The sequence below is a fragment of the Sitophilus oryzae genome, unplaced genomic scaffold (assembly GCF_002938485.1).
Source record: "Sitophilus oryzae breed Bouriz unplaced genomic scaffold, Soryzae_2.0 scaffold_857_pilon_pilon, whole genome shotgun sequence".
NCBI lineage: Eukaryota > Metazoa > Arthropoda > Insecta > Coleoptera > Curculionidae > Sitophilus > Sitophilus oryzae.
The window spans coordinates 1,329,520-1,351,351 of record NW_022147480.1 but is presented as its reverse complement, the minus strand read 5'-3'; the positions used below and the strand labels follow the sequence as shown (position 1 = coordinate 1,351,351).

At 31.5% G+C, this 21,832-nt stretch overlaps 2 protein-coding genes across 8 annotated transcripts in view; one reads left to right on the top strand and one right to left on the bottom strand.

The window, feature by feature from the left end:
• Positions 1-14,412, bottom strand: part of LOC115889869 (inositol polyphosphate-4-phosphatase type I A) — a 33,740-nt gene extending 19,328 nt beyond the window's left edge. The window contains exons 1-8 of one of the 2 annotated variants that reach the window (XM_030909950.1): positions 14,256-14,412; positions 13,846-14,008; positions 13,334-13,408; positions 11,368-11,541; positions 5,634-5,834; positions 4,941-5,095; positions 3,952-4,124; positions 3,241-3,385 (exon numbers count right to left, since the gene is read on the bottom strand). In XM_030909950.1, coding sequence (XP_030765810.1) covers positions 3,241-3,385; positions 3,952-4,124; positions 4,941-5,095; positions 5,634-5,834; positions 11,368-11,541; positions 13,334-13,408; positions 13,846-13,963 — 1,041 coding nt within the window. In that variant the 5' untranslated portion in view covers positions 13,964-14,008; positions 14,256-14,412. The remainder of the gene's footprint in view (positions 1-3,240; positions 3,386-3,951; positions 4,125-4,940; positions 5,096-5,633; positions 5,835-11,367; positions 11,542-13,333; positions 13,409-13,845; positions 14,009-14,255) is intronic. The other variant, XM_030909951.1, reaches the window with a different exon arrangement.
• A 106-nt stretch (positions 14,413-14,518) lies between these two features.
• The window catches only part of LOC115889988 (protein furry), a 35,830-nt gene continuing 28,516 nt past the window's right edge, over positions 14,519-21,832 (top strand). For 4 of the 6 annotated variants that reach the window (XM_030910092.1, XM_030910094.1, XM_030910093.1 and 1 more), the window contains exons 1-9: positions 14,519-14,698; positions 14,904-15,083; positions 16,365-16,570; positions 16,628-16,815; positions 18,140-18,349; positions 18,411-18,756; positions 20,140-20,374; positions 20,617-21,241; positions 21,511-21,803. In XM_030910092.1, the coding sequence (XP_030765952.1) occupies positions 14,659-14,698; positions 14,904-15,083; positions 16,365-16,570; positions 16,628-16,815; positions 18,140-18,349; positions 18,411-18,756; positions 20,140-20,374; positions 20,617-21,241; positions 21,511-21,803 (2,323 nt within the window). In that variant the 5' untranslated portion in view covers positions 14,519-14,658. Of the gene's footprint in view, positions 14,699-14,903; positions 15,084-15,419; positions 15,618-16,364; positions 16,571-16,627; positions 16,816-18,137; positions 18,350-18,410; positions 18,757-20,139; positions 20,375-20,616; positions 21,242-21,510; positions 21,804-21,832 lie in introns of those variants that run through there. The other 2 variants (XM_030910095.1, XM_030910096.1) reach the window with 2 other exon arrangements.

Sequence of the window (21,832 nt, the reverse complement as noted above, 5' to 3'; positions counted from 1 at the left end):
GGAGATAGACAAAAACTAATATCGGTGTCTGGAGCTCAATTTTTGTCAAAAACATGATGGTGAAAACTGCATATCGATATCTGTTACCGTTTCGGAAAAATATCATATCTGTTACCGTTTTTCAAAAATATCGATATCTGTTACCGTTTTTTAAAAATATGCATTTTTAACAAATCGCTGTAACTTTTTTGCTATGGAAAATGTTGTATTTTTATGGAAACATTTCCAAAGCACCTTTTTACGTAGAATTTAATGGTTTAAGTATTTTTTTTTAAATTAATAATTTAAGAATTATCAACAGAAAATTTTATTTTTTATATGGGACACTTTGTATATTTTTAATTTACTGAAAAGAATTTAAAATTACCTTTCCAAAAATATAACACACTTGATATTTTGCTCGATTCCTCTTCGAGATATAGAATATATAAAAATTCGCCCGCTGTAAATAAGTAGGCTTTGAACGGCTTCTACCTGTGAGCATCAATTAAAACGAAAATAATATTTGCTATGAGAGATGCAGAATTGTATAACAATTTAAAATATATTTAACCAACATTAACACATTTAAACTATATCTAATAACAATAGAAATAAATAGCAAACAAAGACATGAGATTTTGCTACAGGTGTTCGACATATCGATCGTCTTCTGTTATGGACAGACAGGGCAGTTCTTGAATATTTCTCGCGGAATTCATTAACTCAGTGGGGGTGAAAGATACTCTCTCATAACTGCTAAGTATTTCTAATTTTTGTCTAGATTATACGGAAGCATAAGGAACCTTTATTCTTCCGCAAATATATCAGTAGGATTAGATCCATGGGCACTAAGTCAGGCGGCCTCGACGGCCAACGGCTGGGATCTTGGTTAGCTATACAATTATTTTTGAAATTGGCTGCAAAAATTTGCTGATAACTTCAGCGTTCAGAGGTGGTGCGTCGCCTTGCTGAAAAAATATGTTTTCGAGTTCCATTAAAGGCATATCATCAATAAGGGGTCCAAAGCCTACTAGTTAAAAGTGGCGAACTTTTAAAAATTCTGTATTTCGAAGGGGATTATAACAAAATATCAAGTGTGCTATATTTTTGGAAAGGTAATTTTAAATTCTTTTCAAATATAGAGTGTATCCCAAATAAAAATCAATTTTTCTGTTGATAACTCTTAAATTATTAATTTTAAAAAAATTATACTTAAACCATTCAATTCTACGTAAAAAGGTGCGTTGGAAATGTTTTCATAGAAATAGAAAATTTTCCATAGCAAAAAAGTTACAGCGATTTATTAAAAATGCACATTTTTGAAAAACACCTCGTAACTCCGAAACGGTAACAGATGTTGATGTGCGGTTTTTACCATCATGTTTTTGGTGAAAATTGAGCTCCAGACCCCGATATTAGTTTTCTTCTATCTCCTATAGAAAAGGGTGTTTCCATTTAAAAGCGTCGAATTTGACCCACCCTGTACATACAGGATGGTCGCAATTGGTCTGTTTTAACAGAGAAAACCTATTTCCTGACTAGATAGAGCAAAACCGACGTAGATCTCATGGGCTCGATTTCTGAGACACGTTTAATGTCATAAACCGCCTGTTGATATTTTCACTGCCAACTGAGATACGAGGTCTTTTTTAATTTTTACCATTTTGAAAATTACCCATAATTTTTTCATTTCGCGGAATAATAAAATTCTGTAAAGACGTTCTTAAGGCACTTTTTTAAGCACAATCCAGTGGCGTAGTCAGTTGTTTTCTATACTTGCTCTTTTTGTCAGAAATAATAAAAAATATAATTATTTAAATAGAATTCATAGTTAACCCTTTCAAACGATATAAAGTTATGGGTATTTATTTCTAAGAATGGAAGAAATATTAGAGTTTTTTATCTTTGTATCGAAGCGGGCTTTGATTTTGTGTTGACCTTATACCCAGTGGTAATTTACCCACCGCCCATCACTGCTCTAAATAGACAGATATATTTAATCTATGCAGACAGATACAAAAACAATGATTATTCAAAGTTTTTCTTTAATTTTCAGTCACTCGAAGCAAAAAAGAAGAAACAAAAACCTTCCTTTGTTAAAAATGTCACCACCTTTTTTACCGACATAGCAGAGCACTTAGGCGACGCTTGGGAAGCCCTAGTTGACTTTCTACCATCATACACTTCACAGAAACCATCAAAAAAGACAAAGAAAAAGAAGAAAGACACTTGGAGTGTTGATTCGGTCCTAAAACTGACCAAGGACAACTTCAAGTATCTTTATAATTCAGTGTTTGATACATGGAAATTATTTCCTGTTACAAGAACAAGGTCGATAGGGTATAGTGATGAAGAAGAGTTCAGGAAGAAAATCGAAGAGAATTATTACAGATGGCTGGACAAAAATTTGGTGGAAATGGAGCAAAATCAATCTAGAAAAAGAAGACAACATGAAATATAGAGTATATCTTAAAAACGTATATATTTTTTTTATTTTTTTTTACCCCAAAGTACCTTGGACAAAAATATAAGTACAAGTATAGTAAATAGTAGGTATATAAAACATAGATAAATGCAACAAGTTTAGATTGGAAAGCCCGTAAAAATGTTAGGTCGCGAAATTATTTTGGGTCGCGACCGTTATATGCGATCTGGCGCTGCTACAGCGGTCGCTAAGAACAACGGCAAACAAAAACAGAAGTAATTTTCTCTTGTCAAAGTCAGAATCTTCAAAAATCATAATAAGCTTTCAAAATCTAAACCGCTCTCATTAAAGAAATTCCGAAAAGTGTTTATAGTGTCCATTTTCAAAGTAATTATTGCTATCTTGTGAGTTTAATTCAAGTTTTATTTACTCCAACCGGTGATAATTGTGAAAAAGTGGCATTAATAACTTAAAAAGCTGTGCTGTGAACTGTGAACTGCAAAAACCATCGTGGATCGTGGCATAACGTCAGTTTGCAATGTTTCATAGGTATTTCATACATGCGTCCTTATATAAAATAAAGTTTGTTGTACGCAACACACTGTATTTTATTTATAAAATTAAACGAAAATAATAGTAAATTTGAATAAACAATATTTGGCGATATAATTCCGGAAAAAGCCGAACCGCTCCGAAATTTTCAAAAGTTTTGGGTCGCGACCGTTGCAAGAATAGCGCCAAATAGTGTTTATATTGTCCTTATGGGCACTTTCCAATCTAAACTTGTTTCATTTATCTATGATATAAAACTTTTGTGAAGACAATTTTCTTACCTGTGCGTGATTGGCATTGATACTTGGAATTCTAGATGGCGTGTGCTCTGTGGAACTACCACGATCCTCGGCCTCTAAAGACCATGCGCTGATGGTCAGAAAACCGGCAGTTGTGTTTTGTCTGGACATCAGGGGAATTCTTAACCTAAAACATCAGAAATTATTAAATTAATTAAAAAATAGTAAACTGTTTTATCAGGAGTAAAATGACACTTTTTCTGGCGAGGCTGTACGTTTGACTTGGAGACAACTTGACACAATGTCATTTTATTTAATGACATACAGGCGAGCCACAAAATGTCATTTTTACTCCGAATAGAACATGCTATTTTTTTTCAAACGTTCCAAGTAATAAGTAATTAATTATATATCGAGAAACTATGGTTACACTCGTTGAATTTGACACTTTATGTCAGTTTAATAATATATTTTCGTACTTTTGAGCTTAGGGGTAAAAGTGCTTTATTTTTATGCCTAGGCGTTAAAATTGCATTTTTATATTGTCAATCATGTCGCAAAATTTAATACTTCAGTGACGTTTGAAAAAAAAATCATTTTTTGAAAATTTTTCAAAATATTTAAACTTGGTGTGTAGACGTAGATCTTTTTCACTTTTTTTGGATATTTTGTCATCTAACCCTACTTTTTGCAGATGTAAAAAGGACGTTTTTAATTATCGTACACATCCCTAATCTAAGGTTAATTTCTTACCTAGTGGAATCTTGTATGGCGCTCAAAAGAACACAGGAAGAGCCTAAGGGTATGGCCGTGTGTGACACTCGTTCCTGCACGTCAAAAACCGTGAACCTCACACGCGATTCACCTGACAAACCATCGGATGATCTAAAACTCACTGTCCTCAAAAATTGAGGATTACTGCTTTTCTGAAAAAAATAAAAAAAAAACGTATTTTTCTGCGTGATTAAAATTCACCACATAAAAAATACAAATGTACTAAAAAAATAAATCAAGTACTTAAATAACCTAATTTCAATTTTTACATACTTTGGATAGCTTACAATCAGTTGTTACTGTCAAAAAAGTCAATAATACACTAAACAAAGAGAGTAGTTCAAATCAACCACCTAATGTATTGACGCAAAATCTATGAATAGCAGCATAAATACGTCGATAACACATTATAAATTCAAAGAATGTGCATTCGTTGATAATATATAAGTATGGAAATGGATTCAGACACGTAAAAATATACAGGGTGACACAGTGTTCTGAAAAAATAATATATCAGATTCAATATTTAATATTTTCAATAATCTTCTTTTTTTTATAAATAAAAGTAAGTTTTAGTAAGTAAGTAGTAAGGTCATGATAGTAAAGTTGAGCATTTTTATAAAATATAATCAGAGATATACAGGGTCACTGAAATATATTTTTCCACTGAAGTTGTAGTTTTTTAAATTTGATGCTGTATATCTTTTGCTCAGTGAATTTATTATAAAATTTCCGTTTCTAAAATACCATACAATCGAAAAAAAAAAACGGCGTCAAAAACAGCTGGGGAATGACAATCGATAATAATTTTGGTGAGGTCAAGCCCTAGACGTCTTAACGCCTTTTCTATCACACGGTACTATGTTATAATACTTAATAAATAGGAATCCTGATACATAGTATTTTTCGGGGTCGCCCTGTGGATAAATATATGAAAAAAACTTCTATATGGATTTTATAAAATGTACCTCAATAATTTCGGTTCTTCCGTATTGAACCCACAACTTCTGCTCTGGCATATAAATATCTACAGCTAACGAAGGATTTGGGGGTCTACCATGGCCGTCGCAAAGCAAATTATCGCAGGACATCGAAATCTCATACAGAGGTACTTCATTAACATCTGTAAATAATAATATATTGATTATTTACATCATTCTGATAAACATCAAATTTTTGATCATATTTCTTACAAAAATATCGTTCCATTTACGTAAAAAAAAACGTCGTAAATGTATATTTTTTACTCAGTAGTTTTATACAGGTACGGACGAAAAGCTATTAGTCTTCAAACCAGTTAAAAAATATGTAGGTGGCGCCCTCTACAAGTAGGAGTCATATTGACAACAAAATCAAATTTCTCATGCCAAAAAACTCCCAGACACCAATTTTCATCCAAATATTGACGTTACCTCAGAAATGAATTAGAAAAAATCGAAATAAAAATGATACTTCTACACCCTGTATCTCCGAAACTAAGCATTTTAGGACATACATTTATAGGAACTTTTTTACTTATTTTTATCGGCAGAATATATGTTGCCGAAGTTTCCGGAATACAGTTCGGGCCACCCTGTATAATAAACAAATAAAACTAGATGATGTAAATTACGTTGGATTTTCCAAATCAATATAAAATATTTTTTACCGTTTTTACGTACCTAGAGTGCAATTCTGTTGTAATCTCCACGTTGCCAAATCTACATTCGGCTTAGAATTCCTCTTCCTCTCTATGCACTGTCTTAAAGCGTTCAATTCCGCCCTAACCCCTTCGTAACTGGCACATTTTATCGCGTCTATCCAGCTGGACCGTTCCATTTCCGACGTAGAAGCCAATGCCTGGCACAGACCACCGTCAAACACTAGCAAAAATAAACGAAAGTTTAGTTACTTTAATATATAAAGACTTACATATACGTCGATCGATTTCGGAAAGTTTTGCCCGCCCGTGTAAAAAATTAACAGCGAAAAATTGACAGAAAAAACAACTTAGCTTGGAACCTGAACCTTGTTTTCCCTGTCAAAATTCTAACGATAAACAGACTATACGTCCACACACTAGAGATTTTTTCCGCGCAAAACTTACAAAAAAGAACGCCGTCTAGGAGATACTTTATACGCGCCAATAATAATTTTAAACACACATGTTGACGTTCAAAAAATCGGTGAAAAGGCTTGAGAATAGTGAGAAAAATGTGTTTTATGTGTATATTTTTATAGAAAACGAAGTAGAGTGAGAAATATTTATTAGTTTTGGAGTCACGAACGCGTCATTACAATTTCAAATAAGCTGGAGAGATTAACCGCAAAACGCGTCTACTTTATATCCTTGTTTATTGTTTGTTTATAAATTTAAGATATGGCGCAACAAAATATATGATTTTTATGATTAATTATTTAAAATTATGTAACGTAAGATTATAGCTAATGTTTTTTTTGTAGTTAATTAGCATATTTGTAAATTTAAAACTTCTGTTACTACAAATAAACAAAATAAAAATAAATAAAACTCTTTATTTTGATAAACATTTAGATTAGAGAAAAAATGGTAATTTTTAACCAAAGATTTTTTGAAAAACACCAAAGTCAAATTTTAAACAAAACAAATAGTTCAGTCATTGGGGATCAAAAAAGGAGCCTGCTTGGAAAAAAGTCCGGAAGTTTTGAAACTTTGCAGGTTTATAGGTTTTGGGGTCCCTAACTAAAACCCTTGTATATGAATTTTTAAAGTAGCTCAACCTAAGATGTTTATGGATGTAAAGCACCAGATGGCGGGGCGTATTTCACAGTCTTTTACTACAGAAAAATATTTTTTGTTACTCTGAATTTTGAAGCGACCAATAAAAACAGAGAAAATAAAAATCGATAATTTTCGGACTGTGCCAATTGGTTACTAATCGACCAGATACTTTTTGTCTATTAGATATGCTATAAGAGCTGGTAATTATACAATTCGACCATTGTAAATACCCGAAAAATTTCGCAAGGCCGACGAGGCCGATGCTTTTCACTGATAAGAATAAAAAATGTTTGTTTAGATAATTTTCGAGATATTTTTTCTTTCTGAATGCACATTTTTAAAGTATTTTATATTCTTTGTCCGCTTGATCTATTATACTGGTTGCACGTATCGAGGTTCAGTTTCTTCTAGTTTTAAAAAATGTTCTTATTTCTTTGTAGTTGTAGTGGTTGTAGTGTAAAATTAGATTAATTTTATTAAGTTTAATTATAATGTTTAGTGTAGAATACCAGAAATAGTTTAGTAGTGTTTTTATAGTTTATTATTTTGCAATTAAGTAGTAGGTGAAAGGATAATTTGGTTATTTTTGTTTGATTAATTAGTAAGTTTGATACTTTTTTCAGTGTAGAAGTGGTTGAAGTAGTGAAGAAGTAGTTGTGTAGTATATTATATTAGTTTACTTTGTAGATGAGTAGTAGGTGAAGGTATTTGGGTATTTTTTCTTTTTGTTTTTCTTCTAATTGTAGTAATTCTATTAAGTATTGTGATAGATATACTATATCTTCCTTCAACTTCGTTGAAAAGTGCGTTATCATATAATTTTGGTTTTCTGGTAGTAGAATATACGAAGAAAAAATCTGATCAAATTTATTTTAAATTAAATTAATCGAGTTTTATTAATCAAATTAATCTAGTCAAATAATAATAATAGTTAGTTTCTAAATACTAAACAGGGTGAGTTTCCTACGATGTTCTTTATGGGTATCTCGGAAACTACTGGAGATAGAGTCGGTTAAATGGGGAAAAAATTGCAGTTTTGTGGGGTCATAAATATGCGCCTTTCGGATTTTCGGAGAAATTCAAGGCTTACTAGATATTTGGAAAAAAACAAATTTTTGCTATTTTAAAACTTTGTCTCTAATTCCATTATAATCTACCGTATGATCGAATAAAAACGCCAACGATGGCTATGAAATGGAGATCGCTGTCATTTTATACCTATGTAAAATTATATGGGAAATATCATAGATCGTCATTTCATAGCCATCGCTGAAGCCGTTTTTATTCGATCATACGGTACTTTAGACAAAAACTTTTCAGATAAAAGTTGTAGATAATCACATACCTAATGAGTTTGTGTTTTCTGTTTTTTTTTTCTAAAGCCTGTCATTTTTGACATATGACACAAACATTATGTTTTTTTTTAAATGGAAACCATAGTTGGCCATGACTTCATAAAAAGCGCCATTTTTTAAGCTTTTCAGCGATATAGGTATAATATTTTTTTCGAAAAATTACAAGTTATAGCCAATTCTTTTCTTTCTTGGCTAATTTCCATACCAATAATACCATGCCAATTAGTTGGCATCAAAAATGTAAAAGTTTCATGTTTTCAAAAAAATATCATAAAATTCGTAAAGCACTCAATTTAGAATAAAATAATCTAAGAATGAAATGGTTCTTTTATAAACCTGCATTAAATCAAATTAAAATAGGTATGTAACTTTTTTTAAATATTAATTAACAGCAATTAGCATTATCATAAATTATAAATAATGTACCAACATATCGAAATAATAATTTCTTTGTTAATACGGTTTAGAATTCTTAAAATAACAGGCAAAAATAATCCACAATTTACAATAAAATAAAAGTTTCGTTTAAATTTCTTAATCAGCTGATCACTATTAAAGTTCGCAGAAACCCGGGGCTATATTATTACATTACTCTGAGGAAAATAACGAAAATAATCGATATTTTTGACTCCGCCCCGATAGGTTCACGATTTGTCCTCCTGTTGGCAGCACATTTTGTCTAGTCGGTTGGGCAACTTTAAGAATATATAAACAAGACTAAAACCCATAAAATGTACATTTCCAGACTTGCCGCCGGCGCCGCCACCTTACCAAGATGGCGCCCAAAATCGGTATTTTGTGAATATCTCGAAAACTATGCGTTTTTCGCAATAATTTGAGGAGAGCAAAATTAAAGAGAATAAAATTTCCTATAAAAAAGGTTTTATGAAGATTTTCGCTAAAGTCAACCGTTTAGGCACAAAATCCCTGGAAATTTTACAATTTTGCGTAAAATATGATATATTATGTATAGTCGATTTTCCGAAATCGAATATCGATTAGGGTTCACTAAAACTAGTTTTAGTTTAGTTTCTTCAATTTTGTCATGAAACAGTGGCGCGAGGGGTAAACCGCAGAGGAATTATGGTGTACACTATGAAGGAATTCTACAGGAATTCCAAGGAATTACCAGGAATTCCAAGGAATTCCATAGAAATTACTAGGAATTCCAATTATTTCCGTAAGAATTCCAATGAATTCCAAGGAATTCCTTAGAAATTTAGAGGAATTCCACAGGAATTAAGAGGAATTACAAGCAACTTTATAAAAAATTAACGAACATTAGTAAACCATGAATACTATAATAGGTAGTACTAAATTTAAAGAAAAACGTTTTGCAGGCGATTTTTTACTATCCGTTTTTCGTTTTCGCTTCCAAAATTTCCCAATATCAAATATCTACAGGTTAGATATTCTTTTAATTTAATATTGTACCCTCGATTATATATCTAAAATATTTTCCAATAGTACGGCCGAACCACCCCCGAGAGATCTACTTATAACGTTCCCTGATTTCGCCATTTTAAAGAAACCCTCATAAGATTTTTTTATTCAGTACTCCAGAAAGTGTAAAGTTGATTTTTTCATTTCCTCGGAATAATACCTAGGTATATACTATAGGGAAATTAATACAACTTTAGGTGCACTTCATCAATGATACCATGCGTAATCTTATGGAATTTACTGGTGATCGTATTATGACGTGCAACTGAAGTTTTATTAATTTCCTTTCCTATAGATACGAGTATAACTAGGTACCTATCATTTTCAAAAAATCCCGAGAAAAATAATTTTAATAAGTAAGTGCCGACATATTTCCAGTATTTTATCTCATGATCCCCTATTAGTCCTAAAATTTAACTAAAAAACGTAAATCTCGTAATAGTACTTTTTATTGTTAATCTAGTACTTATAGAGACATTACACATTTATAAAAATCACCAGAAAATTCATAGCGGAACTGCGAAACCGAGGTGGCAACGCTGGTTCAGACTGAAAGAGTTACCGAGTTCGTACCAATGAATTCCAAGGAAGACCTTGAATGATTGACCTTGACCCTGAAGACCAGGAATTCCAAGGAATTCCGAAGGAATTACGAGGAATTCTGAGGAATTATTTGAGTAAAAGGAATTACGGTGTACACTTTTCCCTCTGCGGTTTACCCCTCGCAGTGGCGTATCATTAATACGCTCATTAATTTATGAATAAAATTGTCGTGCTGGACAGCATTCATTGCGAACTTACCACCAGGTTCAGCATTGGTCTGGTTGTACCAAAGATGCTGAAGAATGGGGTCGGAAGAAAACAAAAACAGGCATTACTCCAGTCACAACGTTGAAAGATCCAGCTCCAAAATCCCTGTTGGCATTTTTATCCTGTAAATGCAAAACCAACAACTATGGTAAAGCCTGCGGATGCAGAAAAGCACGATTAAAATGTTCAATGATTTGTGCATACTGAAATGGAAAATCCTGTGACAACGTCACTGAAGTGTCACTCGACGAATCCGATGAAGAGGAGTTGGACTTGCCTGTAGATATCCCTCTGGTGGGTGAAGATGAAGAGTTGGACGTATTGAGAGACCACCCTGATGAGCCCAGCACAGCAGACACGATCGACTTTGACATCAATGGGCTTGTGCAGATAAGTTAAAGTTTTAAATTTATCTAGTGGAGTAGGCCTCCGGGGAGACCACGTTAAAATAAACGCGCCATATACTTTACCTCTTGGGTGGTGTGGAAACAAGTACGCATTATCAATAATCAAAATTAATTATTCATAAATTAATGGGCGAATTAATGATACGCCACTGTTTTATGACAAAATTAAAGAAACTAAACTAAAACTAGTTTTAGTGAACCCTAATCGACATTTGATTTCGGAAAACCGACTATACATAATATATCATATTTTACGCAAAATTGTAAAATTTCCAGTGATTTTGTGCCTAAACGGTTGACTTTAGCGAAAATTTTCATAAAACCTTTTTTATAGGAAATTTTATTCTCTTTAATTTTGTTCTTCTCAAATTTTTGCGAAAAATGCATAGTTTTCGAGATATTCACAAAATACCGATTTTGGGCGCCATCTTGGCCGGCGGCAAGTCTGGAAATGTGCATTTTATGGATTTTAGTTAGGGACCTCAAAACCTATAAACCTGCAAAGTTGCAACACTTCCGGACTTTTTTCCAAGCAAATATCCCCAACGACTGAACTAAAAGTAATAAAAAAAACTCTGAGACTATAAATGAAAACATATATATGAAAACGAATACATTATATTGATATTTTTGACCTTACCTAAATAAAATGGATAATGCCCATCGTTAGTCAGTGGCGGCGAGGCCATGGGCGGATCTATCCTCACCTGGCATTGTTCCAGAACAACCACCCCCAACGGTTCCGACCATGGGTCCTTACTTTTAAAATAAAATAACAAATTGCCCCTCAGCCGACACCAGCGTTCCAAATTTACTAAAAAAATAAGGACATATGCTTTGCAAAAAATTATTCACCGTATAAAATAAGCTATAAATGGGTAAAATAAGCAATAAAGCCGGTGATTGCATACGTACAAGTTATTTAAACATAATATTTGAAAAACGTACTATAGTTACACAGAAATCTCTCCTAGACTGAAGATTATTTTTAGAAATTACTGCTTTTTTTAAGTAACGGTTCAAGGAAATTCTATAGAATTCAATGAAATTGAAATATGATATTATTATTTTTCTTGAACCAAAAATATTAAACGTTTTAAAAAGGATTTACATTTTTGTTCAAAATAAGATTAGTTCTTAACTTTGAACTATAATGGTTCAAAAATTTATGATTCAAACTATCTTGAATACCCTGTATATAAGTACACGTACAGAAATGTGTGATCAAATAAAAATGACGTCGTACTAAGCGCACAAATATCATTTCTCTGTTCAAACCTTACTATATCTATCGCAAGTTTTTGAAAATGGCATTCGGCGATCTTAATGTTTGACAAGTTTTATGTCAATTTTTAGTAAACGACGTCTAGAGATTGATCTCGCCAAAATTACTATCGATTGTCATTACTCAGCCGTTTTTTTTCAATCATACGATATATTTTTAAACTAAATTTAGTATTTCTTTATTAATTAATTAGTTATACCATATGATCGGAAAAAACGGCCGTCCAGTTGGCTTGGAAATGACGATCGATGACATTCCCCATATAATTTTACATATAAAATGACAGCGAACTTCATTTGTCAAAAATTGACATATGATATGTCATTCAGGGTGTTATTTTCTATCGAATAAAGTAGAAGTATACCGAGGGTGCCATTTAAAAATCAAAAGTTGTAGTCATTTCCGGCGAAACAGGAAGTGACCAAAAACAATTGAATACGTCAATCAATCCTAATTTATGTCATATATTAACATACCAAATCTCGTTTTTTTTATCTTAAAAAATAAAAAAGTTATAGACGTGAGCCCCTTTTGGGACGCACCCGGTATATCTATAAAAATATACTTATTTTTTTAAATAAACCATGATTTGTCTTTTCAAATTTATTTCACTATAGTATGCGTTTTTTGTAAAAAAGTGACATACCTACTGCACAAAATTTATTAAAACAGGATATCTGATTTTCTTTATTTTAGGCACATTGGGCCACCCTGTATAGAAATGATAGTTCCCACACAAACAGCAAATATTTTAAATATTATTTATATTTATTATACTAAATATTGAACCAGGTTTACAAAAAAAATTACTAGCTGTCACTGCCATTGTCAAAAATTTACATAATGACAGGAAAGCTTGAATGTAAATGTGTAAATGCCATTATTAAGCTTACTATAACATCGTTTTCACTCAATCACACGGTGTATTATTAAAAAAAATATATTTAGTTGAAACTTTATATATTTCATCTTATTATTTACTAAATTAATGAAATAATAATATAAATACATTTATTTTCAGTGACACAGTGTAACAAATGTGCAAACTATTAAAACCAATTAAAACCCTTGAGCTGATTTAACAATAAACAATAAGCAACAATAATTGTTAGTATTGTTAGGTGTTAAAGAAATTATTAAGTTAGTGTGTGATTGTGTTAGAATGGTTAAATTTTACCAGTATACTTAGAGGTAACTAAATTTTAGCATAATGATCAAGCTGGACCTTATAATTTTTGATCGCATTGTATTTCTGGATAAAGCTGGATAATATCTAAGTAAACCGGTAAATTTTGTTGTTAAGTGCCTTTTGATTTAATACCTCTAGTTATTCCCCCCACACAACTCAAGTTTCTAAGTCTTTTTTCGTGTTTCTCCATTTTGCTTCGCTTGCCTCCTGTAATAACACATTGAAAACAAAAAGAAAAAAAAAATCATAGGAAAATAAATAAATAAACAAAAGAATATATACAATAAATACAAAAGATTATATTAAAGTGGTGACATAATAAGTTAAATATGTAATAGATCTATGTGTGGCTTAAATCAGTATATTATAAACGAATATCAAATATTTAAACAGATGTCTCGTTAAACCACGAAGTTTGTTAAAAAAATAGATGACATGAGCATGCAGGAGAAGATTATAAAGTTAGAAAACATATTTTCTACATGCTCCACAGATGAAATCAAATATGACACCTGGGTAAAAACAAAGCCAAGTTGATATATTTACATACAACACAAATCTTAGCTCATGATTTATTTAAGTGGCTTGAATAAAACAATTGACAACTAACATAAATCATCTAAGGTGACTAACACTCTACTTACTTTCAGACTTTCGAAAAAACCCTTCCTGTCGTTCTCTTATGTACAAGATGCCTTCTTTCTCGAATTTTGTGGAAGGCTGCATAGCTAATGTGACCAGTTCTTGTTTGTTGAAACGCATCGTAATTTGAAGCACGTATACACATATAATAGCAATCCACAATTACTAAAAATTATAATCTTTAAGCAAGTGATTTTGAAATATCTCAGATAAGAAAATTTGTGTGGGTTAAGTTCAAGTAGGCTGAGGAATCATATAGCTTAGCATAATCTCTTATATTGCTAATGAACAGTTATGTAATTTTCGTAAACAAAAGTTTTATGTTAATGAATACTTAATAATTCCTGTATTGTCTGGGACAGCCGTTATTTTTTTATTAACTGTAAAATGTTTTCTCACACACGTTGCTCACCTTCAATAACACTAAAAATAACAATGGCACGCATAAAATACACAAATATAATTTAGAATCACATTATAATCAACTTAAAGATTATTAAAATATAAAATAAATATAAAGATCACCATAATTTACTTTTTGACATAGAAAACAGACGGTGAAACGTCAACAAATGACCTAATTATCGCGATTTATATCAAAACTTTTTTCTTTTTATCCTCTGAAGTTAGCTGGATATAACTGAAAATCAATCAAAATCAATCTGTGGTGAAATTATTATCACTATTATTATTACAAGAAATGTCAAAAGAAAACAACAAACATCTGCATCGGTATTTTTAAAATATTAAATATTCGAAGAACAATTTTTTTATACGTTTATAATATGTAAAAAAGTGTTTTAAAATTGCACAAAATGTCAGACCATCAAAACGAAAGTTCTGGCCAAGATACAGGTTTGATATTAAAGATTTATTTAATTAGGGTGTATCAGTCTTAAAATAATTGTGATCCAATTATGCTTTTTAAGTCAGGAAGCTTAAGAAATGCATGTTGTTCTAAATCAGGGAATGTAATGTACATTATAAGTTCTTTGTGTGTCTTTGTAGTTGCTGAACGAACAGAAATTCTAAAAAAAATAGTAAAATTGTTCAATTTTAGATCTTGTATCCAATGATTCGGATGTGGAAGGTTCACAAAGTGTATGCTCTGATACACATTCTGATAACACATCAACGTCAGCACATACTGAAAAAAGTACACTATCCGAATCCACTATTCATGCACTGAGTGGAGGCAGTGATGCTGAACATATTGCTGCCTTGCCAAATCTATCGTTAGGTAAGTGATGATACTATGAAGTAATCAATTGTAAATATTTACTTTAAACAAACATGGTTGCTTATGTCCCTAACTGAACAAATTTTAATGTCTTTTTTTGTATTTAATGTCATTTAATCAGATCTTGTGAAGTACCAACATATTTATTTATTTCCTGTAATTTATAACTTTTTATTTGATGTAATCTTATCTTTCTGATATAGTAGCAAAACATTTTTAGTTTTCTGCTAGTTTTTTATCTTGTCTAATTAAAAAAGATAAGCTATCTTTAATCGTGATTTTAACACAGGCACAATTACTTGTAAATCTAATTTGACTTAATCTTTTGATCAATTTATATTGGCTGACAGTTATATTTCTGCAACAGGCTTCAGTACATTTATTGTTTTGTTCAAAATGTTTATTATTGCTTTGTTAGTTGTGTTGTTTTTGTAATTTTGTGGTGATTTTAATGAATTTAAAAAATGTTTGGGAGAACATTGTGGGGTAATTTTTTACCAAGAACTTATAATATTGCTCAGACTGAACACAAAGGTATTTATGATTGTCATTTATATATAAATAAACTGATTAATATATGGTCTATAGTTTTATATAAGTTTAGTATCTCTATTACATACCAATCATGTGTTTACTGTTTTCAAATAAGAATATGTTGTTGTTATGTTATTGATATCTTAATTTTGATATTGTCATCATTTTCAGCTTATTCAACCATTTCCCATTATGGTGTAGCCTCTCTTATCCTTATAATTTTTCCCATTATTGGCTATCGAGGCTCCAAGTTATCCCTGCTAATTTCCTAATATCATGGCCCCATTTTATGTTTGGCTTCTTCATGCATAGGTCATGAGTGGTAGTATACATTGATTCAATGTTTGCTTCTTTAGATAAAGTGGCTTTCTACATACTAACTGATTTCTTCTGTTGATTTTTGGTAGTAGAGATCCTGAGGTTTGTATTAGATGTCCCAATAATATATACTCTACTATCCCAGTGTTTTGTTACTTATTAGAATGTCTTTTCTGTCTCCCAGTTTGTTGTACATTACTTTAGTTTTTGCTAAATTCATTTTGAGACTGACTTCATTGCTGGTTGTATTTAAGCTTGTAGTTTTTCTGGACTATTAGTTGAAAGAAAATTTATTCTAGTATTGCTGTAAACAGCTTTTGGGGTACCGCGTCTCCCTGTCGTACTCCTTTGCCAGTTGTGAATTCTGGGGTTGTTTTATATATCATTACTTTTGCTGTGATAGTGTATACATATATTAATGTTTTTTAGAGAAAAAAATTACAAACATCTCTGCTATAAATCGGAGCATGTTCTTACCATGGGGCGCCCAGAAAGACAGGGTTGTGGCACATTTAATTTTCGTACAGAACACAGAAGGCGAAACAAGACCTGGCGAGTTTGTTATGAGAAATTTGTTTCAAGAATTTACTATTTTGGCTGAAAAGAAAATAGAAAATGTCATGTTAGAATCTCAAGTATGCTATCAAGCTTGTGTCTAGGTTAATTTTGATAAATAAAAATGATTTTTATAGGAAAAACCACTTTCTAAGACACTACAGAGGGGCGAAGATGCACAATTTGATCAGCTTTTAAGTGCTTTTGGTTCTGTAGCTGAGCATTGTTTGCCTTCATTGCTGAGAGCGTTGTTCTCGTGGTATGAGAGACAAATGGCAGAAGCATCAAATCCAGAGCAAAAAAAAAGTGACATCAAGCAAAAAAGGTAGCAATTATGTGACTGCCTCAAATATACAGGGTTATTCACCTCATTTGACTCGGAATATTGTAGCCCAAAGGTTATTTTCACAAATTGTAAGTTTTGGATTCCTTGAAGGACTATTAGAGCTACAATTTAAAAATATTTTTACGAGATACAGAGTGTCCCAAATAAATCGAAAATATCAAAGATGTATTTTTTTAAATTGAACCCTGTATATTATTACATTTTTAGTTTCTACAATTAAAATAAAGATGAATTTGATTAAGATTTATCTTAGCTACATCTTACCGTTTTTGAAATATTCACGATTTTGTGAAAATGCAGTAAAAAATTAATTGCTTTATTTCTCTAGGCGTGTTTAGGTTTTTAAAACCAAATATTGTACTGAAGTTTTTCTATTTTCTAAACTTTGTGTTGCAATAATAAAAATAATACTACCTTATACAGGGTGTTTAAAAATGTATTTTAAATAATTACTAGTTTTAAACGGCAATAACTTCTTTAATTTAAATAGAACACCCTCTATATTTTACGTGAATCAGATGCACAATTTAATTTTCTGTCAAATTGTTTTATACCATTTTGTACCTATATCTTGAAGTATTCGTAGAATATGCATTTTCTTATAATTTAGAACCTCGTTTATCAATATACCCATGGAATATTGACATTTTAGATATTTTTTAAAAAGTAACAAATATACAAATGTACAGATGCTAAAAACGATAATATTGCTAGGCCATTTGTTTGTAAAATAACTATTTAAATCTTTGTAAAAGAGTATACCATTAATAATTAAATATAGTACCAATATTTCTGCCCAAATATTGATTAATTACATACTTAATTGTGAACGTGAACGTCTCTGTTGTTATAAATAAGCATTCGTCATAAAATGACATAAAATTTATGTGTTACTTTTTATTACATTGTCTAATACACATACAAAATTCATTTTTTTTAGTATTTGGAACAATTATTTATCAAGGCAAATAGTCAATTAATGTACCTAGTGTTTGAAAATTTGTTACATGTTTAAAAGTTATATAAAATGTAAATATTCCATGGTACCTTAATCAAATTTATCTTTATTTTAATCGCAGGAACCAAAAATGTAGTAATATACAGGGTGTTCCATTTAAAAAAATACAACTTTGATATTTTTATTTATTTAGGACAATACCCTTTGCAAATACCTTTAAATTGTGGCTCTAATAGCCCTATAAGGAACCCAAAATTTACAATGTGTAAAAATCTAATCGTTTGACTACAATACTCCGTGAAAAATGAAGTGAATAACCCTATATTTACTAACACTTCTTTGCAGTATAATAAACATTGTGGCTGGTAATACAACAGAAACACCAGAAAGATCCGAGGCAGACATACAGAAAGAGAAGAGGGACCTAGCTGTGGAATTTATTTTTTGTTTAGTATTAATAGAGGTTCTTAAACAACTCTCATTCCATCCTGGTCACGAAGATCTAGTCCAGTACATCGAGAATTTAGCCCTAAAGCATTTTAAACATCAGGAAGGGTCAGAGAGTTTAATAACGAAGAAATAACTTAAAAGTTACGAATCTTTTATTAATTTTCAGGATTCAAAACAATCCAAACAGCGCAAACATCCATATGATATGCGATCTGTATGCTGAGGTGATTGGTGCTTTAGCACAAAGTCGTTTTATGTCGGTTCGTACGAGGTTTATGGCAGAATTAAAAGAATTGAGGTCAAGGGAATCCAGTCCTGCTACTACTCAGAGTATTATAAGTCTTCTGATGGGGATGAAGTTCTTCAGGGTGAAGATGGTGCCCATTGAAGAGTTTGAGGCTTCTTTCCAGTTCATGCAGGAGTGTGCTCAGTATTTTCTGGAGGTGAAGGAGAAGGATATCAAGCATGCTTTGGCCGGCTTGTTTGTGGAGATTTTGGTACCTGTAGCAGCGGTAAGTGCTAGGTTAGGAAGGAAAAATGAATATTAAATGAATTTATTCTAGTAAATTTGATATCTGATGAAATATGCGCAATCTGAATTTGTTTTTTAAGTATATTTATACTTACTTTCGCAATTTTCAAACTGAAAAATGGTTCAATACATAGTATACCTTTTTCTATGTGTCATTAGTAGTATATTTTATATTTTATTTGTCAATCTTCCAGCTGATAAAATTATATAAATAAAATATTTATTTTAGAGAAACTTAGGTCATATAACATCTAGATACGCTCGTTTGGCAGGTATTTTGTTGCCAATATATTGCTATGACATCATTTCGGGGCAAAATAGTTTTTCAGATAGCTATTTTTGATGGTTTGTAATAAATATAATAAAATATGTGTTATGTTTTAGTAAAAATAGTCTTTCATTGGTAGTAAATATTTTTTTAGTGGATATTTTTTAAATTTTTGCTTTTTAAAAGAAGTTAGATCATAAAATGTATAGATGCTCTCTTTCAGCAGGTTTTTTTGTTGCCAACATATTGCTATGACGTCATTTCAGGGCAAGATTATTTTTGTTATTGTTTTATTAAATAGTTAGATAGCTATTTTTGATGGTTTGTTATAAATATAATAAATATGTGTTCTATTTTAGTAAAAATCATTTTAGTGGATATTTTTTAAATTTCTGCTTTTTAAAAGAAGTTAGATCAAAAAATGTATAGATGCTCTCTCAGCAGGTCTTTTGTTGCCAACATGATAATATGACGTCATATCAAAATAATAAATTCATATTTTTTCTTAAAAAATAAATAGCTATGTTTGATGATTTAATTTCAAGTTAAATAAAATATGTACTACATCACTCTGGGTACAAACTATATTTTTTTTCTGTGGGTTATTATCGGTAAATTAATAATTTTGCTTGCGATAAAGAAAACTTTGATCATAAAACACCTAGATATGTTTCTTCGTCGAGTATTTTCTTGTCGAAATAATATTGTGACGTCATTTCAAGGCAAAATCAAGTATTAAGATTTGGTACAAATATCTATATTTTATATCATAAAATTCTGAAAACAAAAAAACCTAGATGTCATGTGACAACTGTCAAATTATAAATTTGCATTTCAGATATTTAAAAATGGGATTATATAACAAGATATTGCAAAATATAAAAGATAAAACTTGTTTAGAACTGTTTAATAATTTTTAATATTTTACGATGACTTTAAAAGTCAGTTTTTATTCATTTTGCTGAATGATTAACACATAAAAATAAGTTTCTCTGCGATTTTTCTGTATATCTTGTCATGTAACCTCACGTTTTACATTTTAATCAGTTTTAAGAAGGGTTAGAGGTACTCCTACAATTTTATTTTTAACTTTAGGCTGTGAAAAACGAGGTAAACGTTCCCTGCTTGAAAAACTTTGTAGAAATGCTGTACTCCCAAACGGTAGATGCCAGTACTAAGGCTAAACATCGTCTAGCTTTATTCCCTTTGGTCACCTGTTTACTTTGTGTCAGTCAAAAAACGTTTTTTCTACAAAACTGGCACTATTTCCTAGCTATGTGCCTATCCCACTTGAAAAATAGGGACCCTAAAATGTGCAGAGTTGCATTAGGTGAGATTATGGTACTATACCCTAGATCAATATAATATACTTTGTGGATACTGCTATACCTCAAAATTTCTATAATAACTATGTTGCTACATGTTTATATCAGTTATTAAAAATGTGTTATTTCTGTATTGTATTTTTGTATCTAACAAAAAATATTTTTACAGCTTTATCCATGAAAGTATATATATTTTGAGGTTAATATTCTCTCAGAACACTAAAGTTTTTAACATCCTGTCTTTTAGAATCACTCTATCGACTGCTGTGGGTCTACATGATCCGAATAAAATGCGAAAGCAACTCTGCCACCCAGTCTCGTCTTCAAAGCATCGTAAACTCTTTATTTCCCAAAGGATCCAAAGGCGTAGTCCCTCGGGACACTCCTTTGAACATTTTCGTCAAAATAATCCAGTTTATAGCGCAAGAAAGACTGGACTTTGCCATGAGAGAGATAGTTTTTGATCTACTCTCAGTAGGGAGACCAATAAAAATGATTTTGACCCCTGAACGAATGAGCATTGGACTAAGAGCTTTCTTGGTGGTGGCTGACAGTTTACAGCAAAAAGAGGGTGACCCTCCGATGCCTAGATCCGTTGGGGTGCTCCCTAGTGGTAATACACTGAGAGTACGAAAAACTTTCTTGAATAAAATGCTCACTGAAGATACGGCGAAGAGTATAGGAATGAACGCTTATTTTCCGCATGTTAGGAGGGTATTTGTGGACATTTTGAGGGCTCTGGATACGCAATATGGACGGCCCTTGATGATGACGAACACGCAGAACGTAAATAAAGAGCCCGATGAGATGATTACTGGCGAGAGGAAGCCTAGGATCGAGTTGTTCAGGACTTGTGTAGCTGCAGTGCCAAGGTAGGTATACTAATTTCTTTGTAACTTTCTCAGTAATAGTAGTTAAAGTTTTTTTTAAATAAAAATATAAAGTACAGCGCGGTAAAATACAAGTATGGCGCAGTCGGTAGGATTACTTGAATTTATAATGTTATTTAAATTTCTCAACATATATATTTTACAATTTAAGAGATTTTATCAATTTAAACCATTTTTTTATTCTTTCACTTTCACACGCTGTATAATAACGGTTTGGAGTACATTATAATTTACAATTTTTAACAAAATAGGTTGATACCAGATGGCATGACTAGTAGCGAACTAGTAGACCTTCTTAGTCGTTTGACGGTACATATGGACGAGGAACTAAGAGGTTTATCATGCTGCAGTCTACAAAGCTTAGTGGTAGACTTTCCAGAATGGCGACAGGATGTGCTATGGGGTTTAACACAATTTGTCGCCAAAGATATCTTAGACACCTTCCCTCAGCTCATGGACCATGGTTTAAAAATGATTTTGACACTTCTATGTGCCTGGAAGTCTGCCCTAACCAACACGCCTTTGAACAACACACTTCGCGTCGGTAAGTCTTGAAATTTGGGGTTATTTAGT